Source organism: Diplotaxodon limnothrissa, linkage group LG15 (genome assembly GCF_057381915.1).
Source record: "Diplotaxodon limnothrissa isolate DT_005_m linkage group LG15, D_limnothrissa_male_GT1.1, whole genome shotgun sequence".
Classification (NCBI taxonomy): Eukaryota; Metazoa; Chordata; class Actinopteri; order Cichliformes; family Cichlidae; genus Diplotaxodon; species Diplotaxodon limnothrissa.
Window position 1 is genome coordinate 31,298,694 of NC_140610.1, and position 25,838 is coordinate 31,324,531.

Genomic DNA, 25,838 nt, shown 5'->3' on the forward strand with positions numbered 1-25,838 from the left:
GCAGCATCTGAGTATTATTGTAGTTCTTACAACTCCATTTTTAGCTTTCTTGGTATAATGGTAAATGGACTGCAACATATAAAGTGCTTTCTGCTACTACTTTTCTATTTTGAGTATGTCTCAGTCATCTAATCAAACAGTGCTTTTTAACATTTGCAGACACACACATTGATGCAGGGTTCAGCATCTTGTACAAACTTTTCCAGCAGTTTCAACTCGTAGCAATTCACCTAAACATGCTCAAAGAAGACTCGAAAAGGCTGAGCTACACTTTGTTTTAAGTAGTTTAAGATGTCCAACTAGGCTAAATAACAAAACATGTCAGTAATCCAACTCCAACATCCAAATTTATTTCTAGCCAACACAGTTTAAAGTCACAAAACATATCAGATGTTCCACACCGCACTGGCTTCCGGAACCAGGCCTACGCATTTTATCTCATGGTCATTACACAGCTAATCACAGAAAATGTTGTTACCGTTAATGACTGTTAAAACAAACTTCTTTTATTCCATTTTAAAGCTATATTACAATACAACTAGTGTCGTCACTCCCTTGATTATTTCCAAGTCACCTAAAGATGTAAAACATTATCATCTGCTAATTACCTGAACCCCTGACTGGACTATTCAAGTTCCAGTCTTATTTAATGAGTTCTAAGGCCAGGTCCACTGAATCCTTTTGGATTCAATTAGGCTTTGTGTAAGTCACTCACAGAAACCATTAGCTGACTGAAGAGCGTGATCCTCAGAGGCTTCGGCCACAGGTGGCACCAATCCTCATCCCACCACACAAACACGCACATCTTTTATTAGTGGCTCATCCTTTTCAGTGTCATCCCCTCAACAAGCCCATTTTGACCTTTCCTTAAATTAAACCGCACACTTTTTCAAATGGGCTACATTACAGTCAAAGAACAACGCTCAGACACATTTGGCTGACCTATTAGTAAGGACACAGCAAATAGAGACAGAAAATTTTACACTTGGCAGAAAACAGGCTGTTTCAAGCATGCACTATTGAACATAACCCAATCCAGATATCGAGTTCTCCAAGGTGTTTGTTCAAGTCGCTGTATATCACTTATATCTAGTGGTTTTTACAGGTAGTTTCCAGGGTTCAGACTGCGGCCTAACTGGGTGCCTGGCACATTTTACAAGGGTCCAATCACAGTTCTATTCACACACGGACAGGGGACACATTGATGGCAGAGCAAGTCTGCACTGAACTCAGCTTTCACTCCTCTTAAACCACTGAAATAAACAACTGCAGCCTTCAGGTGCAAAACTGCAAAGGTCTGGTTCAGCAACAGTCACATCACAATTCTGGTTTAATGTCCACAAAGTTCATAAAATACCTCCAAACTTCTGTTTCTTTGCCAAATACTCCCACAGGACTGGTTTAAAAGCCACAGAGCACCCTTTGTTTAGGTGAAGCTGGACATAAGGCAGTTATGCACTATGCCTTGGAAACTTTGAAAGACTGTCAGAAAGTCTCAAGATCTAATGCTCAAGACAACTTGAAAACATACAAGAAAGTCTGACTCCTTTGAAGTGACAAAGCAAACAAAACCAAGTATAATCTGTCTAATTCAGAGTTAGGGTCAAACTCAATCCCAGCAGATTATCCGATCTCACTGCCAATTAATACTTAGTGCCTCATATGATCCCTTTCCAGAAAACCTATTAGCAAATCTCAGCAGGTTCCAAAATTACAAAGCAACTCTGCAGGTCACCTCCACACAGGCTCCTGCTGTTCATGCATATTCTGCATGTACTTGGAAATCCCAGAACAGAGTCATAGTTCAGAGTGTAAAATATTTCAAATGTAATAATCTTATTTTTTGCAAAATTATCCAGACTAAAAGATCACTATTAATTTCTTAATAACATGGCATGTGAATGGAGAAGATGCTCATGAGGACCATGAAATAACACAGAAACTTAAAGAAATTCAGCATCTGCAGTAATCATGCTAAGCTCTCTAAACAGGCTTAGTTTTAACATTAACATACAGAGCCAGGTTTCAATCAGCTCTCCTCCCAATCACCTACTCACAAGCTCACTATGGCTGGTCAAAATGACCTTTGTTCTGATTTGAAGGCTTGTAAAGTCAAAGGTCAACTATAGGTTATTATCCCAGCCCTGTTTGTTGAGTTATATGGTCCATATCTGGATCCCTTGGTCCATTAGGCGATTTGAATACATTCGGTTTAATTCATTCATTTTGTTTCCCCAACTTTAAAATAAATAAATCTTCATTTCATTCCATGAAAACAAACAAAAAAAATCCAAATGAACATAACATTCGTGCTACTGAGCCAAACTCAAATGTTGTCTGACATTTTAGCAAACAATCATCAATAAATAAACAGAGTCTTCATGTTTAACATCACGTTGCAACTGCTAAATCACCAATGTAGCTACTTGGATCCAACCAAGCCCTTGGGGAAGAAGGCACACAGGCATGAGAACAGAAAATCCTTCAGTCAACTCAGAGTTGACTCGAACACACTCCGACAAACTGAGATTCGAAAACAAACTGCCCAAAAAAACCAAAACCAGACCTTCTGCATGTGGATTTAAACATCTGGTTTTAAAAAAAGAAGGGCATCAGACTTTACACAGGTCGCCATTATTCACCGATTCAGGGTTTAAAACTCTATGCATCACATTTATTATGAATGCAGCAAAAACAAATGATCACAATTATTTAGGGGGACAAGCACATACAACACTAGCATCCATTAGTACAATACATCCACAATGTAGCTAATACTAATCAATTATCTTCTCTTGATAGTTACAGAAAACCAGAACCGTAGCTTTATGCTCTACATGACATGTAAATTAAAGTCCTTGTCATGCCTTCAGTCTGTGCCAACCATTTCTTAAAACTTTAAAGAAGTCTGCACAAAGGATCAATTCCTGAACAGTTTCAGTTTCTGTTTGTGGAAGCGAAGGGCCCAAAATAACAGACGGCTAGCTTAAACAGATGGTGGCTTATGGATGAAGTGAGAGGCTGCAAGGGCCATTGTAAGTTAAAAATGATTCGGTGTACTGTGAATCATGCAAAGAGAGTAGAGTCAGAAATACACTCAACAAAAATATAAACGCAACACTTTTGTTACTGCTCCCATTCCCCATGGGATGGACGTAGAGACCTAAAATTCATTCCAGATACACAATATAACCATCCCTCCCAAACAGTGGTCACAAATCAGTCCAAATGTAGTAGTGGGCACATCTGCTATATTGAGATAATCCATCCCACCTCACAGGTGTGCCACATCAGGATGCTGATCTGACATCATGAGTAGTGCACAGGTGTACCTCAGACTGCCCACAACAAAAGGCCACCCTGGAATGTGCAGTTTTGTCTCACAGCAAAATGCCACAGATGCCACAAGCAATGAGGGAGCGTGCAATTGGCATGCTGACAGCAGGAATGTCAACCAGATCTGTCGCCCGTGCATTGAATGTTCATTTCTCAACCATAAGCCGTCTCCACAGGCGTTTCAGAGAATATGGCAGCACATCCAACCGGCCTCACAACCGCAGACCTCATGTAACCACACCAGCCCAGGACCTCCACATCCAGCAGGTTCACCTCCAAGATCGTCTGAGACCAGCCACCCAGACAGCTGCTGGAACAATTGGTTTGCACAACCAAACAATTTCTGCACAAACTGTCAGAAACCGTCTCAGGGACGCTCAACTGCATGCCCGTCGTCCTCATCGGGGTCTTGACCTGACTCCAGCTCGTCGCCGTAACAGACTTGTGTGGGCAAATGCTCACATTCGATGGCGTCTGGCACGTTGGAGAGGTGTGCGCTTCACGGATGAATCATGGTTCACATTGTTCAGGGCAGATGGCAGCTGAGAATGTCCCAGTTCTTGCATGCCCAGCATACTCACCGGACATGTCACCCATTGAGCATGTTCGGGATGTGCTTGACCGGCGTATACGACAGCGTGTACCAGTTCCCATGAATATCCAACAACCTCGCACAGCCATTGAAGTGGAGTGGACCAACATTCCACAGGCCACAATTGACAATCTGATAGACTCCATGCGACGATGTGTTGCACTGCATGAGGCAAATGGTGGTCACACCAGATACTGACCGGTTCTGGGTCCCCAGACCCCCAATAGAACAAAAAACTGTAAACTTCCAGGGTGGCCTTTTGTTGTGGGCAGTCTGAGGTACACCTGTGGACTACTCATGGTGTCAGATCAGCATCCTGATGTGGCACACCTGTGAGGTGGGATGGATTATCTCAATATAGCAGATGTGCCCACTACCACACATTTGGACTGATTTGTGACCACTGTTTGGGAGGGATGGTTATATTGTGTATCTGGAATGAATTTTAGGTCTCTACGTCCATCCCATGGGGAATGGGAGCAAAAACAAAAGTGTTGCGTTTATATTTTTGTTCAGTGTATACAGTGGGGCAAAAAAGTATTTAGTCAGCCACCGATTGTGCAAGTTCCCCCACTTAAAATGATGACAGAGGTCAGTAATTTGCACCAGAGGTACACTTCAACTGTGAGAGACAGAATGTGAAAAAAAAAAAAATCCATGAATTCACATGGTAGGATTTGTAAAGAATTTATTCGTAAATCAGGGTGGAAAATAAGTATTTGGTCACCTCAAACAAGGAAAATCTCTGGCCCTCACAGACCTGTAACGTCTTCTGTAAGAAGCTTTTCTGTCCCCCACTCGTTACCTGTATGAATGGCACCTGTTTGAACTCATCATCTGTATAAAAGACACCTGTCCACAGCCTCAAACAGTCAGACTCCAAAATCCGCCATGGCCAAGACCAAAGAGCTGTCGAAGGACACCAGGAAAAGTATTGTAGACCTGCACCAGACTGGGAAGAGTGAATCTACAATAGGCAAGCAGCTTGGTGTGAAAAAATCAACTGTGGGAGCAATCATCAGAAAATGGAAGACATACAAGACCACTGATAATCTCCCTCGATCTGGGGCTCCACGCAAGATCTGATCCCGTGGGGTCAAAATGATCATGAGAACGGTGAGCAAAGATCCCAGAACCACACGGGGGGACCTGGTGAATGACCTGCAGAGAGCTGGGACCAAAGTAACAAAGGTCACCATCAGTAACACACTACAACGGCAGGGAATCAAATCCCGCAGTGCCAGACGTGTTCCGCTGCTGAAGCCAGTGCATGTCCAGGCCCGTCTGAAGTTTGCCAGAGAGCACATGGATGATACAGCAGAGGATTGGGAGAATGTCATGTGGTCAGATGAAACCAAAGTAGAACTTTTTGGTATAAACTCAACTCGTCGTGTTTGGAGGAAGAAGAATACTGAGTTGCATCCCAAGAACACCATACCTACTGTGAAGCATGGGGGTGGAAACATCATGCTATGGGGCTGTTTTTCTGCCAAGGGGACAGGACGACTGATCCGTGTTAAGGACAGAATGAATGGGGCCATGTATCGTGAGATTTTGAGCCAAAACCTCCTTCCATCAGTGAGAACTTTGAAGATGAAACGAGGCTGGGTCTTCCAACATGACAATGATCCAAAACACACCGCCCGGGCAACAAAGGAGTGGCTCCGTAAGAAGCATTTGAAAGTCCTGGAGTGGCCTAGCCAGTCTCCAGACCTCAACCCCATAGAAAATCTGTGGCGGGAGTTGAAAGTCCGTGTTGCTCGGCGACAGCCCCAAAACATCACTGCTCTTGAGAAGATCTGCATGGAGGAATGGGCCAAAATACCAGCTACTGTGTGTGCAAACCTGGTAAAGACCTATAGTAAACGTTTGACCTCTGTTATTGCCAACAAAGGTTATGTTACAAAGTATTGAGTTGTATTTTTTTTTATTGACCAAATACTTATTTTCCACCCTGATTTACGAATAAATTCTTTACAAATCCTACCATGTGGATTCATGGATTTTTTTTTCACATTCTGTCTCTCACAGTTGAAGTGTACCTCTGGTGCAAATTACTGACCTCTGTCATCATTTTAGGTGGGGGAACTTGCACAATCGGTGGCTGACTAAATACTTTTTTGCCCCACTGTATAGAGTTGGAAATGAGCACTACTGCCCCCCTTTACCTACACCTAGTTTTCCAACAGACATAAATCTGGGTTAAAAGTTTCATTTGATCATTTGTAATCATGCTGAAGTGTTCAGTATGTCAGATTTTGGTTCATGATCCTAATTCTGAAATTGACTAGATAACTTGATAAGAGCACACCAAATCAACAACAATTGTCACTGGTGAAGCATGAGGCATTCTCTTCCCATCGATCAAAAGTGAGCAGCAGTTTCCGTTTAAGGTTCCTATAGAAAGAGCACAAAAGCAGCAGGACTAAGTCTGTGACAACAGATACGTACCGGTGGATTTCCATTTTGGAGGCCAGTACACATCTCTGACTGAGGATGAAGCTGGAGGCTTTGGACTGTGGACCAGAAGACTGGATCTGCATAGCTGCCCACAGCCTTCCTGCTTAAGTAACTCAGCCAGCCCCAAGCGTGACTTCTCCCCTACCAGCCCTTTCCGGCTCTTGTTGCAGTTGCTTCAATTTTGCCAAAGTAATATCCCTGCTACCAAACAGCTCTCTTCATCATGCAAAGCAGGGTGCCAGCCACCCCCCTCCCCCTTCTCTTTAAAGTCCCCTTCTCAGGGTGATTCTTTCCTTATGCGTACATGCGACGACAGCAAGTCAGCCAGCAAGTCGGCAAGCGAGGGAACCGTCTAAACAGTCAGCCAGCTGTGTTTTTCCCATGGCAGCGGCACCAGCCAGCAAATACGCGCACGCTTTGGTCTTGGCTTTTCGCCGCCGTAGCGACAGCAGAGGTATCCAGGCAACAGGCTCCTGCACAGCCCACTCCTGCGCTCCTGTGGAAGAGGCTGCTGTGGAGAAATCCACACGGCGGGATCCAGCAGTTCACAGCGGCTCAATTCAGGAGGTTGCAAGCGGGGGCTGGGGCATGAAGGGAGGTATCCTTTACATCTGTCGCTCTCCTTCCCCTCGCCGCTTCTGCTACATCTATCTCATACCTTTTGTCTCTCACTTGATCACCCCTTCTTTCATCTACCCCTCCCCTCCCTCTCTACTTTATCGCTGTGACCATCCACACACTCCCTCTCTCACCATATACCCACCCACCCAACTCTGCTCTCTCACTCTCCTAAATAAATAGACTAAAGAGAGTGAGCAGCCAGATGTAGTGATGTATGGCGGATGTGGAATAAGGATTAGTCGAATATTTCCATCTCTGTTGTCACAGGAGGCAGACATTCGCAGCGACCACGCAAAGTTCTTCATTTCTTTATTCAGTGTCCTGGCCTGCTTCGGCACAGCTAAAATCCTTTCTTTCACTTTCAGCTATCATCAGCTGGCATTGTGCCGAACAATGTAACATCAACATACATACGTTATGAATCTACCTAACAAGTCAAAATGACCCGCATTGGCGCTCCTAATCAAACATAATATTGGATGGAACATGCGACAGCTTTCTATAAAGGCTCATGTGAAGTAGAATCTGTATATACTGTGGGGTGGGGGTGGGGGGGGGGGGGGGGGGGGGGGACATTTGGGCTTTCCTGCTGTGCTGCGATTCGCTGTTCTGCAGCCTGTACCAGGTTGTATTGGTTGCTATGCCAACTTTTATGTTAAATTGGGAATTTGGGAGTCTTTTTTCCCCCTGTTTTGTTACAAGTATTAAAAGGAGTAGAAGAGCAGATTCACAGCACGCAACCTCCTGCCAGAAAAGCCCCAGCTTTGAACTAGGAATCATTTTGCAGTGAAGTGACAGTACTAACCATCGGACAAACATGCCAACCAAATTAACTTATCAAGTAGTTTACAGCTGGAAACTGAACCTTTCACCACCTTCAGTGTCCAATCAATTTGGGGCATTTATGTCTAGAATTGAGTTTCATAAATTTGCAGGGCCGATTTCATGCTCATTTAGAGATAGATATGTGCCTTTCATCACACATATCTTTATTGGAAAAATTCTTTTTCCTTAGGAACAGACTGTAAATGAATATAAACAAGAAAAACAACCTCTGCCTTTTTTCCATTTTAAACAAATGTATCAATGTATTTCTACTATACATGATTGACAGTGCCTTTTCCAGTCCTGAAGATGTGTCTTCCTGAGCAGCTGTCGTGATAAATGATCGACTTGAACACATTTTCCTTTTTTTCAGGGTTAAAATTAGAGTCGTGCTTCACCCTGAAGGCTACAAACTAATTCAAAAGTGGATGTAAATACTACAAGAGCTGAAAATAAAGGACTTTTTAAAAATTATTTCCCATTGGACAGCTGGCTTGACAGGCACTAAATCAGCCTCAATAAAGCAGCGAATTTCTATCAGCGCAGAAGGGCTGACATGTGCTTTCAGGGCAGGACACAGAATGTATAAAAAAAATACACTGAGACAGACACACAAACACAAAATACACAGGGTTCCAAGGGCAGACTGTACTCTTGGAGGTCGGAACAACAAGAGCTGGAGGAGATGCATATATGCGCTTTGGTTCAGCACATGAAATCAGACACTGAGGCAACACTGAAAAACTGAGCACTTCAACACAACACAGGCATACAAACATACGCTGTCATTGTCTCATTTATAAAGTCCGATATACAGCTTTAGATTAAAAAATAAATAAATATGAAGACGTATATAATTACATTAAAATTCCGGTTCGTCCATAAAGTACAGCTGCCAGTGTAAGACAGAACTATTAAAGGGAGAGGTAGCATGTGCCCTGGAAAACGGGGCTTGACGAATGAAAGGTCTATGCAGAGAGCAGTTTGTCACACTCCACTTAAGCACTGAGTCAAAAGCTGCCGAAACCATGCTCACACATCACAAGCTATTACAATCCATTTGGGAGGGGTGAGGAGGAGGAAGAGGGCAGTGTGAGGCACCTGTAATAAGCTATCAGTTATTTCTATCTGAACACCCGTTACAAATGACTTTGGCTGATCACTACAGCCAGTAGTGACTTTGAAAACATCCAGGGTTGTAATTTGGCAATTAACAACACTCTCAGAATTACAAAAGAGGCGAGGTTATTTTGTTCAGAAACACTCCAAACTGTGTGTTTACAAAAACTTCCAGAGAACAGAAAACAGCAGCAAAACCCAGCACTGAACAGCGTAGGCAACAACAACAGATACGCCTTTAAACAACAGTCATATCAGCATAAAGGAGGAGGAGGGGTGGAGGTGGGTTGCCAAGAGGCTTATAGATGTGCAGCAAGTGTGGAAACCTTGTTTAGGGCACCTGTTCTGGTCATTTCCATCGCCGCAGTTTTATATTTAGACTCCAGTTAATTAGCTTTGAATGACTGGCAGTTCAGCTTTTTCCCATGTATTTATCTTAAACTGCGTCTTGGTGCAGTACCTCTGCCTTTACATTACCCGATTATGCTTCACTGTTTCACAAATTGAAAGATTAAACAGCAGGTGGGTGGGACTGCTGTTCTCAAAGCTGTGGCTGCATGCCTGAGATGACCATAGTAGGGATATCCCTCTCTATAATATCACAGCCAGAAGTAGAGAAGACATGAATAAATTTTTTTTTTTTTTTAAAAAACAACAACTCTGAAGCCTGAGCTTTTGGCTCACATGGATAACCTGTACACATGCTGAAACTTCAGCCAACTTAATATGAGCATCCACCATGCCAACAATGGACAAAAAAATATGGAAAAGCATAATGTGCCTTTTAAGACTTTAGTTGTATAGAACCTTTAGTAATACTGGGATCCAGGGAAACGGGAAAAGGTGAAAAGAGGAGCAGTGTAAGCTCTGAAAAAGAAAGAAATGCTGCAAATAGCTCTACTAATAGAAAGAGAAGGAGAAGAAAGAGATGAAGTGAGCAGCACATCTCGTCTCCCCCGAGGCCTGATGCCATTTCAGGTTGTGTCACCGCAGGAGGCTGCCGAGTACAGGTGGCTCAAATGCCACAGACAAACATACACACAGCTCATAAACCGCAAGCTACGTCCCACACAGTTATTTCAAAAGCTAAATAAAACAGCGACGTGCACACATTGTACTGTATACACTGAAAAGAACAATGCTAACAGATTGTATACCACAAAACTCCCAAACTATAGCTACACCACAACGGCTTCCACAGTGTCAGTTTCACAAAGTCTTACATTTAATACAAGAAGAGTGAGTAATGAAGACAAATATTTAGCAGTCATCAACAGAGCCCAGCTGATGCAGGATTTCTAAGGCTGACAGAGATACCAGTATTTGGAGATGTCAAAATACCGGTTATACCAGCTGATGTAACCAGGCACACAACACAAAGAGATTTGCCCAACATTTGTTAGCTGTAGTTCGTCTGGGATAATATGAGATTTTCAATGTTTAAAAATAAACTTGTGTTACTGATACAACAAGTCGTGGATTACTCATTTACTGCTCGGATCAGCTGGTTGTTGTAGCGATGTTTGAAATACCACCAGATGCCCTCTAGTGGATAAACTATTCAACATTAACTACGACAAAATCGTTGAACTGCTTTTGCCCAGTCTCATTTTCCTTTTTAAAAATTTTCTGTCATAAGCATTTTACATAAGCAGGGTGTTTTTTATGACTGTGCGGGTTTGTTCCTGGAGAGCTTAAATTACAATGCATCAATTATACATGTGTGAAAGGCAACTTAATTCATGCACAAGTAGTATAACCAGAATGACTACTAAGCTGTCTGTGTCCACAACAGAGTACAAGTCAAGTTTCAGTCACACCAGCTTTACACATTGTAGAGACACCTGTGAGTCGAGGCACAGGTCACAGTGACACATTTTAACAGAGCAGCTAGTGTTTCCTCAGAGCAGAGTAACGATGAGTCAGGGGTGGATAAATGGCAGTAGAAAATGAAATTAAGAATTAAGACCTCTATTGTTTGCAAATGTCCAGTATTAAATCCCCCAAAGCTGCATGATTTACCTTGGCTTTTTCAAAGAAATAGAACAAAAAAAAAACAAAAAAAAAAACAAAAGTATAAAATCAGTCAAATCACAGAATTAGATGGTACTTTTACTTATTTCTAATCATTAACTATACTCTGGAGAGAAGTCCTCCTCCCTTTGATGTTAGAAATTAATATTTAGAGGTTGTGACAGGATCCAGCAATGATTCCAGAAAATGTATTTGTTGAAAGTAACATGAGTTAAAGTAACATGAGAAAGTAACATGTTAAAGTAACATGTTAAAGTAAGTTAAAGTTACAAGTTAACAAGTTAAACAAGTTAACAAGTTAAACAAGTTAAAGTAACATGAGTTAAGCCCATCTTCAATATGGACAAATAAAGCAGGGTTTTCATCAAATATGAGTATTTACTTTCTACTTCTAATTTAAATGAATCCAATCTGGAGATCACATGATCAAACGTACAGTATCAATCGTAGCAGTTCTCCTGCTGGTGCTGAAACAGCCCTCCTCTCTATTTACACTCAACAAACAGCCTCCTCTTCCTAATGTGGGTGTGTGTCCGTGTGTTACTGAGGGACGAGGATGACATCATCAGGCTGGTCAGCAGTACTTTTTGCCTCAGCAGGCAAGAGAGGGGGAAAAAAAAAACAAAAAAAAAAACAACTATAGCTGACTAAGAGGAGAGGAGCGTGAGGAAGAAAGGGAGCTTTAATTTTTTTGTGTATCTATCTATCTATCTATCTATCTATCTATCTATCTATCTCTCTCTCCAGTTATACTGCAATAGGTATAGGCTGATGGGGGATTCCCATGATGCACTAAGTGTTTCTTCTTCGCTCACTATGTGTTAATAGACCTCTTAATAACATACTTGTTATTAATCTCTGGCTCTCTTCCACAGGATGTCTTTTGTCCCATCTTCCTTTTCTCTCCCCAATTGGTTGCTGCAGATGGCTGCCCCTCACCGATCCTGGTTCTGCTAGAGGTTTTTTTCCTGTTAAAAGGGAGTTTTTCCTTCCCACTGTCGCCAAAGGGATGTCATATGATTGTTGGGTTTTTCTCTGTATGTATTATTGTAGGGTCCTTACAAGATAAAGCACCTTGAGGCGACCGTTGTTGGGATTTGGTGCTGTATAAATAAAATTGAATTGAATAGAATTTTCTGAAACTGTCATATGTAGGAGTATTATAGGAGTATTGGAGAGATTTCGTTCATAGCAGACTGCCATGTTCAAAATAGTTCAATTGGTGACTAAAGCTCCTAGAAGAAGTCAGTTTTGGGATTACCGAGAGATCAAGGCAGGACATTTGAGACTGAAAATTTTGGACAGTAAAGCTTCAAATTAACCATAACACAACAACATTTTATGGATCATTCTACAGCCCCAGTCTCCCAGTTCACATCAGGAATTTTCTTATGAAGTCGTGAACACTTGCTTTAACTTAATGGAGTCACACCTAAACTCCAAATGCTTTTAGTGAGGTATGACTGGCCTTCTGAGCCTAATACCTACATTTGTATGATTCGCTGTATGTGTAGTCTGAATGGGACTTGTTATAGTGCACAGGACAAGGCTTACAGTGAGTTGTATGTGAAGCTGAACACTAAGGAAGGAGAAAAGGATTTGGAGTAAGGGGATAGGGAGAGAGATCGAGCTGGAAAGGATGTACAGCAGATTAAGGTTAGTGATGGAGATGTACTAACAAGTGAAGACAGTGTGCTGAGAAGCACATAAGAAAAGGAATGTCGGTTAAAAAAAAAAAAAAAAAAAAAAAAAAAAAAAAGTGGTGATGAGGATGATGAGTGGAAGCAGGTGGTACAGACAACATACCTGTGGAGGTACAGAGGTGTGTATGAGAGAGGGCAATAGATTGTTTAACACAGTCTTGTAGAGTGGGAAGATGCATGGCCTTCTCTATAGTGTGTTGTATCAGAAGTGCTGTAGTAATTACAGATGGATAAAAGTGATTCACTACACAATGAAAGGGAGTAAAGAGAGGAACTGTGGATGAGTCAGAAGTGGCAGAAAACTATGTGCAGGTGGTGCAGGGCATGTATGATGACAGAAGACGATGTCTACAGCAGGAGTAACAGATGGTTTCAAGGTGGGGGTGAGATTACATCAGGAATCAACAGCTTCTGGTGATGGACAGCAAAACAGATAAAGTCAGACAGGAGTCTACATGGAATATTATGTTCACGACAACGCTGCTCTGTAGACAGAGTAGGGAGCAGGTGGAAGAGAGCCTGGAGAGGTGAAGGTATGCTCTGGAGAGAAGAGGAATGAAAGTCAGTGGAAGCACGACAGAATACATATATGTAAATGAGAGGGAGACCGGTGCAACAGCGACAAAACAGAAGTAGAGTTAGTTTATGGTAGTGAGACCTTGTATAATGTGGAAAAGATGGCACTAACAAAAAGACAAGAGAAGCTGAAGGTGACAGAGTGGAAGATTTTCTTTAGGAGAGAGCAGGATGGAAAATTAGAAAATAGATTTGAAATGAGTGTATCATAGTGACAGCTAAGGCTGAACGCTCTGGAAACAAAGTGAGAGAGGCAGGGACGGCTTGAGGGACAGACACCCCCGTTATACTTCATGAAAAAGTTTAAATAAAAGGAGCATTTGGTACGGCTTGGAAACAAATCACTGAAGTTAAGAACTTTAGCTGAAAGCAACAAAATTTAAACCTTGACGATTACATGAAGTTGATCAAATATTTTATTACTGTTGGTTTTGTTTTTCCAAGAAAATCTCTAACATGAACTACTAAGTTTAGTTGACTTGGTGTGTGGGACAATCAAAGTGTCACGGTAACTCTGAGTACACACTGTCAAAGAAAATTAAAAATTACATGGCTGCTAGTCTCTGCTTGGCCAACAGTCTTTGTTTCTGTATTATGACAGACAAAGTTACAAACAATATTGTCATGAGTGACTGAGTCAGCTTTGTAAAGACTAGTGATTAGTAAAGAGGAAGATGAATTAATGTGGTACCAAACAGTTTCCCAGGAACATCAGGGAGTGTGACAGACTAGAGGGGCAGAAATATAGCAAGAGAAAAGACAAGAAAGCTGGATCATGGTGGAAACCTCTTGTGCTGAGCCAATCAAGCAGTTTCGTGTAATTTGGGAAAAGGACCCAAAACAAAAACAAAAACAAAAAAGCCCCACACACCCTGCTGCTGAAACACAGACATGCATGTCTCTCAAGGGATATGAATGGCTAATAAGCTACAGATCAAGTGGCAGGCAGGTACGCTAAGACTGCTAAGGAGGTCTGTCCACAAGACAAACTAGTGATATCAGTGGTCCATTTAATCCCAGACAATATACGAGTATAGTCACGGTTCTCACAGCACACAGGGTGTGAGAACACTGCCGCAGTACACAGATAGCTTCGCATTACTGCACAGACGGCAAAACTGAGTGGAATACAGCTGAAGAAAAACCAGCCTTTGTCCTTGCATACCTCTCCCAGGATGTTTTCAGGTACACTGAAAGGCACATGGATCATTTTACATGAGTGGACCGAGGAGAAAAACCTGAAACCGACAGTGTTCAGCAGAAGGCGGATGCTGGGTGGGGACTTTTTTTCATTATTTTGGTATTCTCATCTGCACCTTGACCTTCTGCACCAACCTGTGGCACAAACCCCAGTTTTAGAAAAAAAAAAGGATCAAAGTGCCTCACAAAGAAAACACTAATCGACTGAGTGTTTTACTCAAGAGATTCAGCATTCAGCAGTTTTGTACCATGTAAAAGTCCTCTGTTTGAATTCTGCTGTCATCCACTCTGACATATTGGACCCAAGCCTTCTCCAGCTAATGGCTATATGACATTCAAGCATATTACAAGCTGTTTAGCAATAGTTCAGTTCATTTTTATTTCAAACATGTGCCTTCACAATCATTACAAACTATTATTCCATTATTTGTTTGAAAAGGAGTAGGCAGAAGTATTTACTTATGTCCCTACCCCCTCAAGTTTTACCTCTCATTCATTTAATTGTTTTTTTTGTCTTAAATTAAACAAACAACATATGCAACAAAAATAAAACAAAACAAAACATACATAAATCAAAAACAATAGCAAAGGATAAAGAGAGTCACTGCAAACTTAGACACATAAGTAAGAATGCACCAGGCACACACGTCAGATTTTAGGCATAAGAGTTAAAAGGTATCAACATCAAAGGAAAAAGTAAATATCAAAAGACATTTTTATGATAAATAAATGCCATTTGTGAAGTTACTGAATAATCAAGGTTACATTACTGAACAAAATTATAATGACTATGATTTTTGGCTATAACCAAGTAGCAAATATATTCAACATGAATATCTGGAGTTTAACAGCAAAACTGTTTATTGGTCTGTGAAAATTCCAAGATAAAGCAGTTTGCTTTTGTTGCCTTCAGTGGTGATTTAGGTCTGAGGTTTGAAGTACAGACATAACAGAACAGCACGGTGCTGTGTGGGGTGGGAGCATAACTCTGTGTTGCTGTCATTTGACCTGCAATGCTTCTGATGTCCAGCCTGGACAATGATGTCATTGTTGCTGGGTGAACCATTCTAGAAAGAAAAAAAAAGAAAAAAAAGAAAAATGGGGCAGCAGGTGATCTGCAGATGGATGCCAAGTCAAATTTGCAGTGTTGTGAATGTGGGGACATTGAACAAAATACCAGTTTAAAATCACTCATTTAGCTACATTACCTCCACTTATTACAGTGAAACACATTTTGGAAATCACTTTGATGCTGCCAAGCATCCAAATGAAAATGAAGGGAGACGTGCTCAGTGGAACAAAGGGTATAAAAATGATGTGGCGAGCAGATTCACAGGGCACAAATCAGCAGTCCTCACACTAATGAGACAGCAGATATTTGCCAAGAGGAGGTGAACTATCACCACAGAGATAAAATACCCCGAGTCACCATCACATACATTTTTAACAACAACCCAAGAAGGACAAGCCTGCAAAGAGGTTTTTAGAGTCCTTTAGGAAAAACAACGGCAGCTCTAGAAGCAGCAAAGGAGAAAAGTACCCTGTCACCACACGAAGAGATGAATCCTATCCTGTAACCGAGCTCCAAACTCCCTCTGATTGGACTCTGAGTTTAACAGCTACTGCAGTTCTATAAAAAGGAAAGCTCCTCAACTGGTGAGAGCAGCTTTTTTAGATGGGGGGGCTCCGAATAATGAATGAATTTGTGGATGCTGATAACAGCTGCAGTGAGCGTTTCAGCTGAACTTTGAGTGTCCATGGTAAATGGCAATGGTTCAGCCAGACAGGTAGACGGGCAGAGAGACTGAGCTCCACAATAATCACACTTCCCTGAGTCTATACTACAAATACTTGCCAACTCTGCTTTGGAGATGATAATACTGTAGGTAAAGACATAGAAAATGGTTAATATGGTTAACCCCGAAATCCTACATCGGCTCCATTGCTATGGCCGGCTGAAACTTACGAATCACGAGTCATCCTGGTGTTGGTAACCGCTCAATCTGGCACTTCCACCAACTGTACAAGAAAATCGGTCGCTGGGAAAGTTTGGTCTAGTGTCCACTTTCTCCACAGGCTAGCTGACTGAGCAGCTGCTTTGGCCTGGCTCCACGACTGACTTGACTCCACAAGGGAGAAAGTGAGAGAGTACGGGCATCCACCCAACCACAAGGCCTGCTGGAAGTAACCCCCTCCCCATTTCAGCCCATACACCCACCCGGACTCACTCACCTCACAGGAGCCTGGGCTAAAAGTGGAGCAGCTAGGTGGGGGCATGTAGGGAGTGTAATGAGTCAGGGGTTAAAGAATCTTTTTCTACAGTCCAAAAATAGATACTGTGACCTGCACACATCAGCTTAGCTCATGTGGGGGACTGTCAATGGTCTCCCAATTCAAGGTTCAACTCCAAGACATGTTTTACCATCTATTACCAAAGAAGGAACCTGAAAACGAGCGTTAAAATCCTTATATAGGTTTTTAAAAACCCGGACAAAAAAAAATAAAATGTTTTTTGTCAAATGAAATTAATCCATTGGATTAGACTTTTTATTTATATTCTTAGGATATCCAGTCAGGTAGACGTTCTGCAAACAGAAGGACACAATCCACAATTATGTGCCGATATCTGAGAGTCTTTGGGAGTTTTCCCACTCTGCTTACAGTTTAAACAGTCTGATTGGAAAGTGAAAACAAAACCGAGACATTTGTGCCCTTCTACATCTCTTCAACAAGTTAGACCATCTGCTAAGGCCATTCCAGTCACAGAGCAGCTTATGTTTTAACGGCTTTATAATTACACAAAACCACAACAAAAAAGAAGGAAAAACAAACAAACAAAAAAACAAAAACAAAAAAACACCACACTTGAGGTCTACAGAGGTGCTGCTGACATTCTGCCTCTGCTGCATCACAGAAACACACGACATAAAACTAGTTCTTCCTTCCCCTCAGAGTGAAACGATGCAGCAGGGATGTCTCCATTCAGCACACTGACATTGCACATTAGGGAAAGCACAGCTGCGACTGTTAATAGTAGTTTTCTCCCCTTCCTGCGTTTCATTAAGCCATGACAGAGCCAGCATGCTCAGGTTCATACTCAGGTTGCTGAAACTAAAGGGTTTTTTTTCCCTCCCCTCCCCCCTCTAATCATTTTTCACTGACAAAATACTGAACTCGGGGAAATACGCTCATAAAGCATTTCTAAATTAAAAACAGTCAATGTCTTTTCCCCCAGGTAAACTCACAGGTAAACACTGCAGCAGTCATCACACAGTAGGTTTAATGCCTTAGATCATACATCTTAGATCATCTCTAGAGCATCTAAAGCCCCCTCTAACAATCAGACCACTAAAGACTGTGACTTGCTTCAAGTGCACAAATGTGAAAGTATACAGAAGTTTCACTTTTCCCATATTTCAAACTTTTCTATGTACAAAGAGAGTTCTTGTACAGGGATCAGAGGGGCAGATCAATAGGATTTGACATAACCTAGATGGTTTGAAGGAAGTCTGAAGGATTGAATTGGAACCTTTCATCGATTCAACAATGCACATTTGAAACTCAATGCGAAAATCTCAGAGTTGCCTACATTAAAAAGTAAAGGCCTTCAAAGGCCATTTGCATGAAAGTATGTGAACATTCTCAGCCTTGAATTACTGTACTCTGCTATTTAGGGGGCCTGATTGCACTGAAGTACAGGAATGATCTGAAAGCTACTAGATCAATGAAACTGCAGGAATAGAAGTCCTGTGTTTGACCTCCCACTGCCTGACAAAGCATACAGTCGGAGTGTTTCACTCTATAGTCCTCAAAGGAAAGGTTCTATGGACAATTCTCAAAGGTGCGTCAGGTCAATATTGAACCCATTTTTTCAAAGAGTTTTGCAAAACTATTGATATTATTGACGCCCACAGATACCAAGTGAGCTGCAGTTGGCATTCAATTGCTAGTTTTAGCACGCAGATCATTAGTGTACTATTTTGGAGCTAGCATCGACAACTGGATTCTGCACTGTGTACTACATTGCATCTATTTTGTGCAACAACTTAGAGACCAGCTACATGTTGTATATCGGAATATCAAAATGACAATATAATTTGACTTGGGTGTGACACAGCAACCATGAACACACGAGTGGAAATTAGTCATCTAGCTTCCCAAATTCAAGCTAACATGACCCATTATATTAACCTGTGTATAATGTCACATTATACTGGTTTAAGACAACAACAGATCATTAGCTTAGGCTGTTTTGGATTCAATCTGAAACCCCGCTTTTTGTCATTTGCTGACATTTGTGAACTCCTACCATTCTGCTATTGTCAGATAACGTTCATTATTGTTGACACTACGAGCTGAAGTAAGAGTTGACAAAGATTATGTTTTTATGATACCGTATTTTCCGCACTATAAGGTGCACTTAAAATCCTTTAATTTTTACAAAAGTTGGGAGTGCACCTTATGTATGAATTCTGGTTGTGCTTACTGACCTCGAACTAATTTTATGTGGTATAGGCGCTCAAAAATCTGTCAAAAAACGTTTTAGTACGACTTTGGTGAGCTACGAAGTTGCACCGCTTGATGGATTGTCGGAGCATTACGGCTACCGCAGTCAAGAGCCTCGTGGAGTAATCTGGGTCCAAAACTCCATCTACTTCAAGTCCCAAAGCCAAACGAACACTGCGTCATCAGTGAGAGTTAAAAACAGTCTAAATTCTTTCATATTTAATAAAATGATCAGCGTTGCTGCTTTACCAGGTGTAAAAATTAAGTTTAACATCCAGTTTCATCTAGGAAGTTAGCTCACTAGTTTCCACCTAAACATGATATAGCATGTTCCGACTGAGCGATCTCTGAAAGAAATTACAGCTCTGCCATCACTTCCAACATAAATGAAGACAGAAAACTAAACGGCTCTGAATTTTTTAGGGTTATTGAAGTTGGACTAGCTGGTATATAATGATGTGCTGCGTGATTGCTAGCGACACAGCTATGTTAGCATAACATAAACACAGTGAAGATGGAGCATGAATGCTAACTTTTTTCACTGGATGAAAGTTATCGGGAGGTTTCCCGATGGTTATTGACAAATGCAATCGCATGGCAGGATGCTGTAAATGGACCAAACTTCAGTCAGGAGAACAACTGAAATAATCCATCCACAATACGAGGTTAGTCATAGGGCTTTTCAATATAACCATATCTATCAGATGACGATATGAAAATGTCTATCGTTTCATATTACACTCTCATTTGATTCGTGGCGTCGCAAAATAAACTTTTTATGGCAATAGTTTTTCATCGTTTTGATGGTCACTGTAGTGGCTATATTAATTTCTTAAAGTTCTCTCTTTCTCTTATATTTAAAATAACCACACTACGGATGGACAAGCGACTGTTTTTTATGCATTGTCGTTAGCACCAACGATGTGCGGATGTGTTAGTGATGTGCGGATCGATCCTGAAATATCGATTCCTCCCATACCAATCATTTATGTTCTAGAATACATTCTCACATTAAAATATCGATATTTTAGTAATTTAGGTTAAATTTGTAGTTTATCATTAACAGGAACACAGTGAAAAGAAACCATAACATTCGGATTGTCTACATTCAAAGGAACTACTTCCTCTTCCGCCTTTCATAGTCATGTGCGAAATACGGCTGTCTGTCTCGCAGCCCCTTGGCGTGTGCACTCACAACAATGGCTGAGCGTAATTGGAGTCATGTGTGAACGTATTTTACCTCCACAAAAGCTGAAACGTGGTTTGCAATAGTGATGGGATTTATGGCTCCTTTCAGAGAACCGGCTCTTTCGGCTCGGCTCACTAAAAAGAGCCGCTCTTCAGGTTGTGTTGTTGCTTTAATGAAGTTATTATTAGCAATAATATAAAATTATGCACAAAAGGAAATACTAATGTTAAAAAAAAAAAAAAATTTAAAAAAAAGGTTTTATTTATATATGTTTATATATAAATATATGCGGTGGCCCCTAGAGACAAAACACGTACAAACTCCAAAAAGCACGTACAAATTCCAAAACAGTTAACTGAACTTCCAAAACAGAGCTACCTAGATCACTTAAATTACACAATTGAAAGCATATGTGTATTGTTTGTGTATTTATACACAAGCACTCATATATATTCAAATAATTAAAAAAAAAAAAAAAAAAAAAAAAAAGTTCATTTACCTGTTACTACCACACACCAAATCCGGTGGTTGGTACTTCCTGGCTTGTGTAGCCACTAGGTAACAAAAGCTCAACACTGCACCTAGCATTCTGGAGCACTTCGGTTGTCTTTTGTACGCGTTTTGGAGTTTGTACACGTTTTGTTTCTAGGGGCCAACGTAAATATACTTTTATTTATTCACTCCACATAAAATGTAATAAATAAATCATATAATACAAAAACCAACTATTCACATTTCAACTTTTAACTATTTAAATTTTCAGCTTTTCCCTTTTAAACAAATTTAAAGTGAAACAACACAAAACACTGCAAACCACAACACAAAAAATATAATTAATATAAATGAAAATATGAAAACAAAAAGAACATGCATATTCTCTGTCATATGGGTTTCTGAATCCTTTATGATCCTGCTCTGTTCCTGTGCTACTGCTAGTTTAACTACCGCCCCTCCCCCCTCTTCCCAGCTCAAAGCACAAGGCTCGCATGCGGAGTGAAGCGGGAAAAAAGTGCAAGAGAGGGTGAGAGAAAGGAAAAAACAAACAAACACAAAAACAAAAAACAAAACACGGCTCGCGATAAGGAGCCGGCTCACGTCGTTCACGTCAAAGATCCGGCTCTAAGAGCCATTTCGTTCGCGACTGACACATCACTAGTTCACGATACATGTGGCAAAAACGTGAGGTGTTGTGGCCACACTAGGGAGATAATTCAAAAGAGCTGTTGGGGGGGGATAAATACATTTACAGTGTTTTTTTATCGAATAAAATACGTTAAATGTCTGGAAACAGTGGGCGTGTCCAAATTCAGAGGCTGCTTCCACCTGAGGACCCGGCCTTCGCGGTCTAAAGAAAGCTGGGTAGTACGTCACGAGCTCCCTCGGTGGAGTGAAACTCTGCCGTCTGCTCCTTGCTATCTAAAATATAACCGGGCGCTGGCGTAAACTCTAGACTCTCTCACTTCTGTTTTCAGTTTTCTGTTTGGCGTTTATTCAGCTGTGTGAAAACCCGGAGGAACCCTCCTGAGGGATTAATAAAGTTAAATTTAATTTAATCAAATCTAATAACTTTAATCTCAGCCAAACTGATTTATTCACGAACAAATAAAACACTCAAAAAGCCAAACAATAACATTTTTAAGTTATCTAAGTGACTTATATATCATGTTTAACCCGAGTAGCGAAAGACCGCGGGGGTTTGAAGCCGATGTGTTGGTCGGTTCAGATATTTGAACACAGCTACATTCTTACCTGAAAATATGTTAAAAGTTTTTTTGCGACCCAGAAAGAGAAATAAGAGTAATATTAAAACTAAGTAGCTGCCGCCGTTGTTGGAGACTGGAATTGGCTGGGTTGCGCTATGAATTCTGCATATAGTTTTTCAATTTTGTTATCTGGGTGGAAAATCTGAAGAAATTCAGGAGAATGGTGGCTCCGGGAGATTTTCGGGAGGGGCACTGAAATTCGGTATTCTCCCTGAAAAATCGGGAGGGTTGGCATGTATGGTTGTGGCAACTAGAGATGGACCGATCCGATATTACGTATCGTATCGGTCCGATACTGACCCAAATTACTGGATCGGATATCGGCGAGGAATAAAAAATGTAATCCGATCCATTAAATATCAAAAAAAGCACCTCACAAAACTTGCTACACGGCGTAACTCGGCTCATAACCGTAGCACGTTGCAGCAGTATGCATCAGGTGATAGAGCGGCTGTGTGTAGCCTTGCTAGCAATCCGGCATTTCATCTCCGAGGAAGTTATCCCAGAGAGAAGTAAAGCGAGTGTGTAAGTTCATCTCTGAATGTTTGTAAAGCATTCCCATGTTAAGCTTAACAACCAATATATGGAGGGACTGCCCCTCTCTCTCTCCCTCCCTCTCCTGCTTCAATCATGAAACTGCTTAATGATCAGCTGATCGGCTTTTCTGTCGCAAGTCCGTCTCTCTTTGTTTTTGGCCCACTTTGCACCAGAAAGAGGAAACCAGCGGCTGAACAACAGCAGCATTATTAAGCTTGATAAGCCGTTGTTAGAATTTATTTATTATTACTTTCTACACCAGGATCCTTTTCTATGTAGCTGACGGCTGGTAACTGTGCAGGGGCGGATCTAGCAAAGTTTAGCCAGGGGGGCCGATAGGGCATTAACAGGGAAAAGGGGGCACAAAGACATACTTTTCTTTCTTATTCTCATTTAAAATGTCTGGCTTTTAATAAATAATTATCTGAATCTTACACCCAAAGTTTTAATCTGATGTAAAATATAGAAGTCCATTACTGTATATAGTAACTGTTAAGTCTAATATACCCTAGTAAGCAATAGTACTTTTTCCTTTGGGAAGGTACCATCTGTGAATTCTGCAATACTGTTGAAGAAAGATGTTGAATCTATTTAATTATTCTTGAAAAATAATTTATTTCTGTGCATTTTTTTTCCCACACTGCAATCGAGCACCTTATTTCAAAACAAGGGGCCTCTGTATCATGGACACGGTGTGATTATGAAAAGTCTGACACAGACCAGAAAACTGTACTATGCAAATTATGCAGGAAACCGGTCCCCACCTCAGACTCAAAGAAAATGGCGGTCGTTACAACTTATGTCTAACTATGTATAGTTTCACGTATTGGTCAAAACACTGGTACACGACGCCCAGCTGAAAACTTTACGCAAGTTGAGTTGCCCAAGATTCACAGAATTTACAGAAAATGTAAAATTATTGTGATATCGTTGTCGGGACGATAAATGTCTTATATCGGGATATGAGATTTTTGTTCATATCACAGCTCTAGTTAGTCATTACTGTACTGCAACAACATGGGAATAGAGTAGCTACGAGAGAATTCAACATTAATGAATCAATGGTACGGAAGTGGAGGAAGCAAGAAGAATGAGTTGAGTAAAGTTTGATTTATCTGGGGCAATCGTGGCTCAAGAGTTGGGAGTTCGCCTTGTAATCGGAAGGTTGCCAGTTCGAGCCCCGGCTTGGACAGTCTTGGTCGTTGTGTCCTTGGGCGAGACACTTCACCCGTTTTGCCTACTGGTGGTGGTCAGAGGGCCCGGTGGCGCCAGTGTCCGGCAGCCTCGCCTCTGTCAGTGCGCCCCAGGGTGGCTGTGGCTACAATGTAGCTTGCCATCACCAGTGTGTGAATGGGTGGATGAGTGGATATGTAAAGCGCTTTGGGGTCCTCGGGGACTAGTAAAGCGCTTTACATAAATACAGACCATTTACCATTTATCTGCCCGTTTTGTTTTGCTTAATGCGCCTTATAATCCGGTGCACCTTATGTATGAAAACAGGCCCATTCATCGAAAGTGTGCCTTATGGTCCGAAAAATACGGTGTATTGAATTGTTACAATCTGTTCTGGCAAATGGCATCTAATATAGAGCACAGAGCAAATTTAAGTGAATCACAAGTACATAGCATGGATGTAATAGGGAGAGGGAGCATGCAGGAGCTGTGAGCCTTTGTGTTCGTCTCCAGTAACATTCTGTTTATCATCAACGTATAGTGGATATACTAACCTTAGGAAGACAAACACAAGGATGAGTGAGATAAGTCTATCAGTGACTGATGGCCATGATCCTAATGGGGCTATGTAGGTCAGAAAACTTATAGAGAACACGCACGCTTCAAAAATCAGTTCAATCCAGTGTCTCTTCCACGCTCTTGCAAGTCAGTTATATTTGCTGCTGCGTCCCCCTGATACAGTACTTTAAGACAGCTGTTAAATAGCTTAGCTGTCTGCAGAATGCTCATCTGAGAGGAGGGGTGGGTGGGGGTCGAGCTCACACAACCCAAATAGAAATAGCATATCTTTTCATTGTGATGTAGTTGAACAAAAGTTTAAAAGAAATAATCCTTCTTAATCACTGCCAGTGCTGCTTTTGTCAACTGATACACAAAATCCTAAAATAAATGTAGTAGTTTGGCCTTCAAAAGAAAGAGTGTCATTTTATGGAATTCCAATGTTTAAATCTTAATCATCAGTGTTGTTAACAGCTTTCCCTATTGTTTTCTAGAGCAGTAGTCTCAGGATCCACTGGTCCATTGTTTGGTCCGTATGATGTTGTAAGTCATCTGTAATGTTATTTCTGGGAGCAGGAGGTACAGACTACCTGTAAAAACATTACACTTTTGTACCCTGCAGACTCAGTCTCAACTGTGACTGCTTTTACTGAGATTTGGCTTCAAACTAATTAGCAATATGTCAAATGAAATCTGCCAAAAAGTCAACTGTAAAACTGCAGCAGTTTGCAGCCCTACAATCTAACATGAATTAACATGTAAAAATAGTAAGCTAATGTGTGTTAGAAGTGTAATACTTTCAGTTTGTATCTATAAATGTGTTTTTTCTAATACTAGGTTTTATAAAAAGCACACTCACCGGCCACAGTTTCACCAGCTCCAGCGTCAGTAGCAGCATCTCGATCCAAACCAATGTGTGTGTAAAGATGCCTCGCTCATCTCAACACAAAAGGGTCTCAAGTGCATAAAAAACGCATACATGTTCAGTCGAAACAAACTTTGAGGTTTGTATACAATACCTGGGCTGTTCATTGTAAAAACCTTGAAAAATATTTCCCAGGCAGTTATAATATAAACTGCTGTGATAAAGTATCACTTTAGAGTAGTGACACATGAAATGTATGTAGCTATATTGTAAGACTAATTCATGTCTAGTCAAAACGTCAAAAAACAACAACAACAACAACAGGTACCTTTAATAGTGTTTTGGCAATCAGATGCAAAGGTACTCCAAATGAAGTTTACTTACAAGTGCATTTTATGAGTAGAGATCCAAACTGCCAGTAACTTTTGAATATTTAAAAAAAAAAAAAAAAACATAGTTAAACAAAGCAAAGACAGAGCAGACATAGTTAGGAAAGCAGAATTATCCATAGCAATAAACCTCCTTGACTGAACAGAGCCAATGTATCATTTATTTTAAAGTTTCCCACTGCCACATTTTCCCATCCTCTCTTTTAAACACATTCTCCTTTTGTTCATTCCTTTGCTCCATTTCTCGTTCAGTATCTCTTTTCCCAGTCTAAACTCTCTCGCTCCCCTCTCCATTCAGTCTCTCCTCTCTTCACCTCTCATGCTAATGGGCCATTGATGTGGTCTCTATGGTGATGTACTTTTCATTCCCTTGGAGAGGAAAGGGCCGATGA

At 41.1% G+C, this 25,838-nt stretch overlaps 1 protein-coding gene across 4 annotated transcripts in view; it reads right to left on the minus strand.

Annotated features, from left to right (window-relative positions):
- The window catches only part of enah (ENAH actin regulator), a 149,102-nt gene that overhangs the window by 79,530 nt on the left and 43,734 nt on the right, over positions 1-25,838 (minus strand). For 2 of the 4 annotated variants that reach the window (XM_085372731.1, XM_085372729.1), the window contains exon 1: positions 16,433-17,256. The exons of 1 other annotated variant lie outside the window; for it this stretch is intronic. In XM_085372731.1, the coding sequence (XP_085228857.1) occupies positions 16,433-16,446 (14 nt within the window). In that variant the 5' untranslated portion in view covers positions 16,447-17,256. Of the gene's footprint in view, positions 1-6,379; positions 6,496-16,432; positions 17,257-25,838 lie in introns of those variants that run through there. One more of the 4 variants, XM_085372733.1, reaches the window with a different exon arrangement.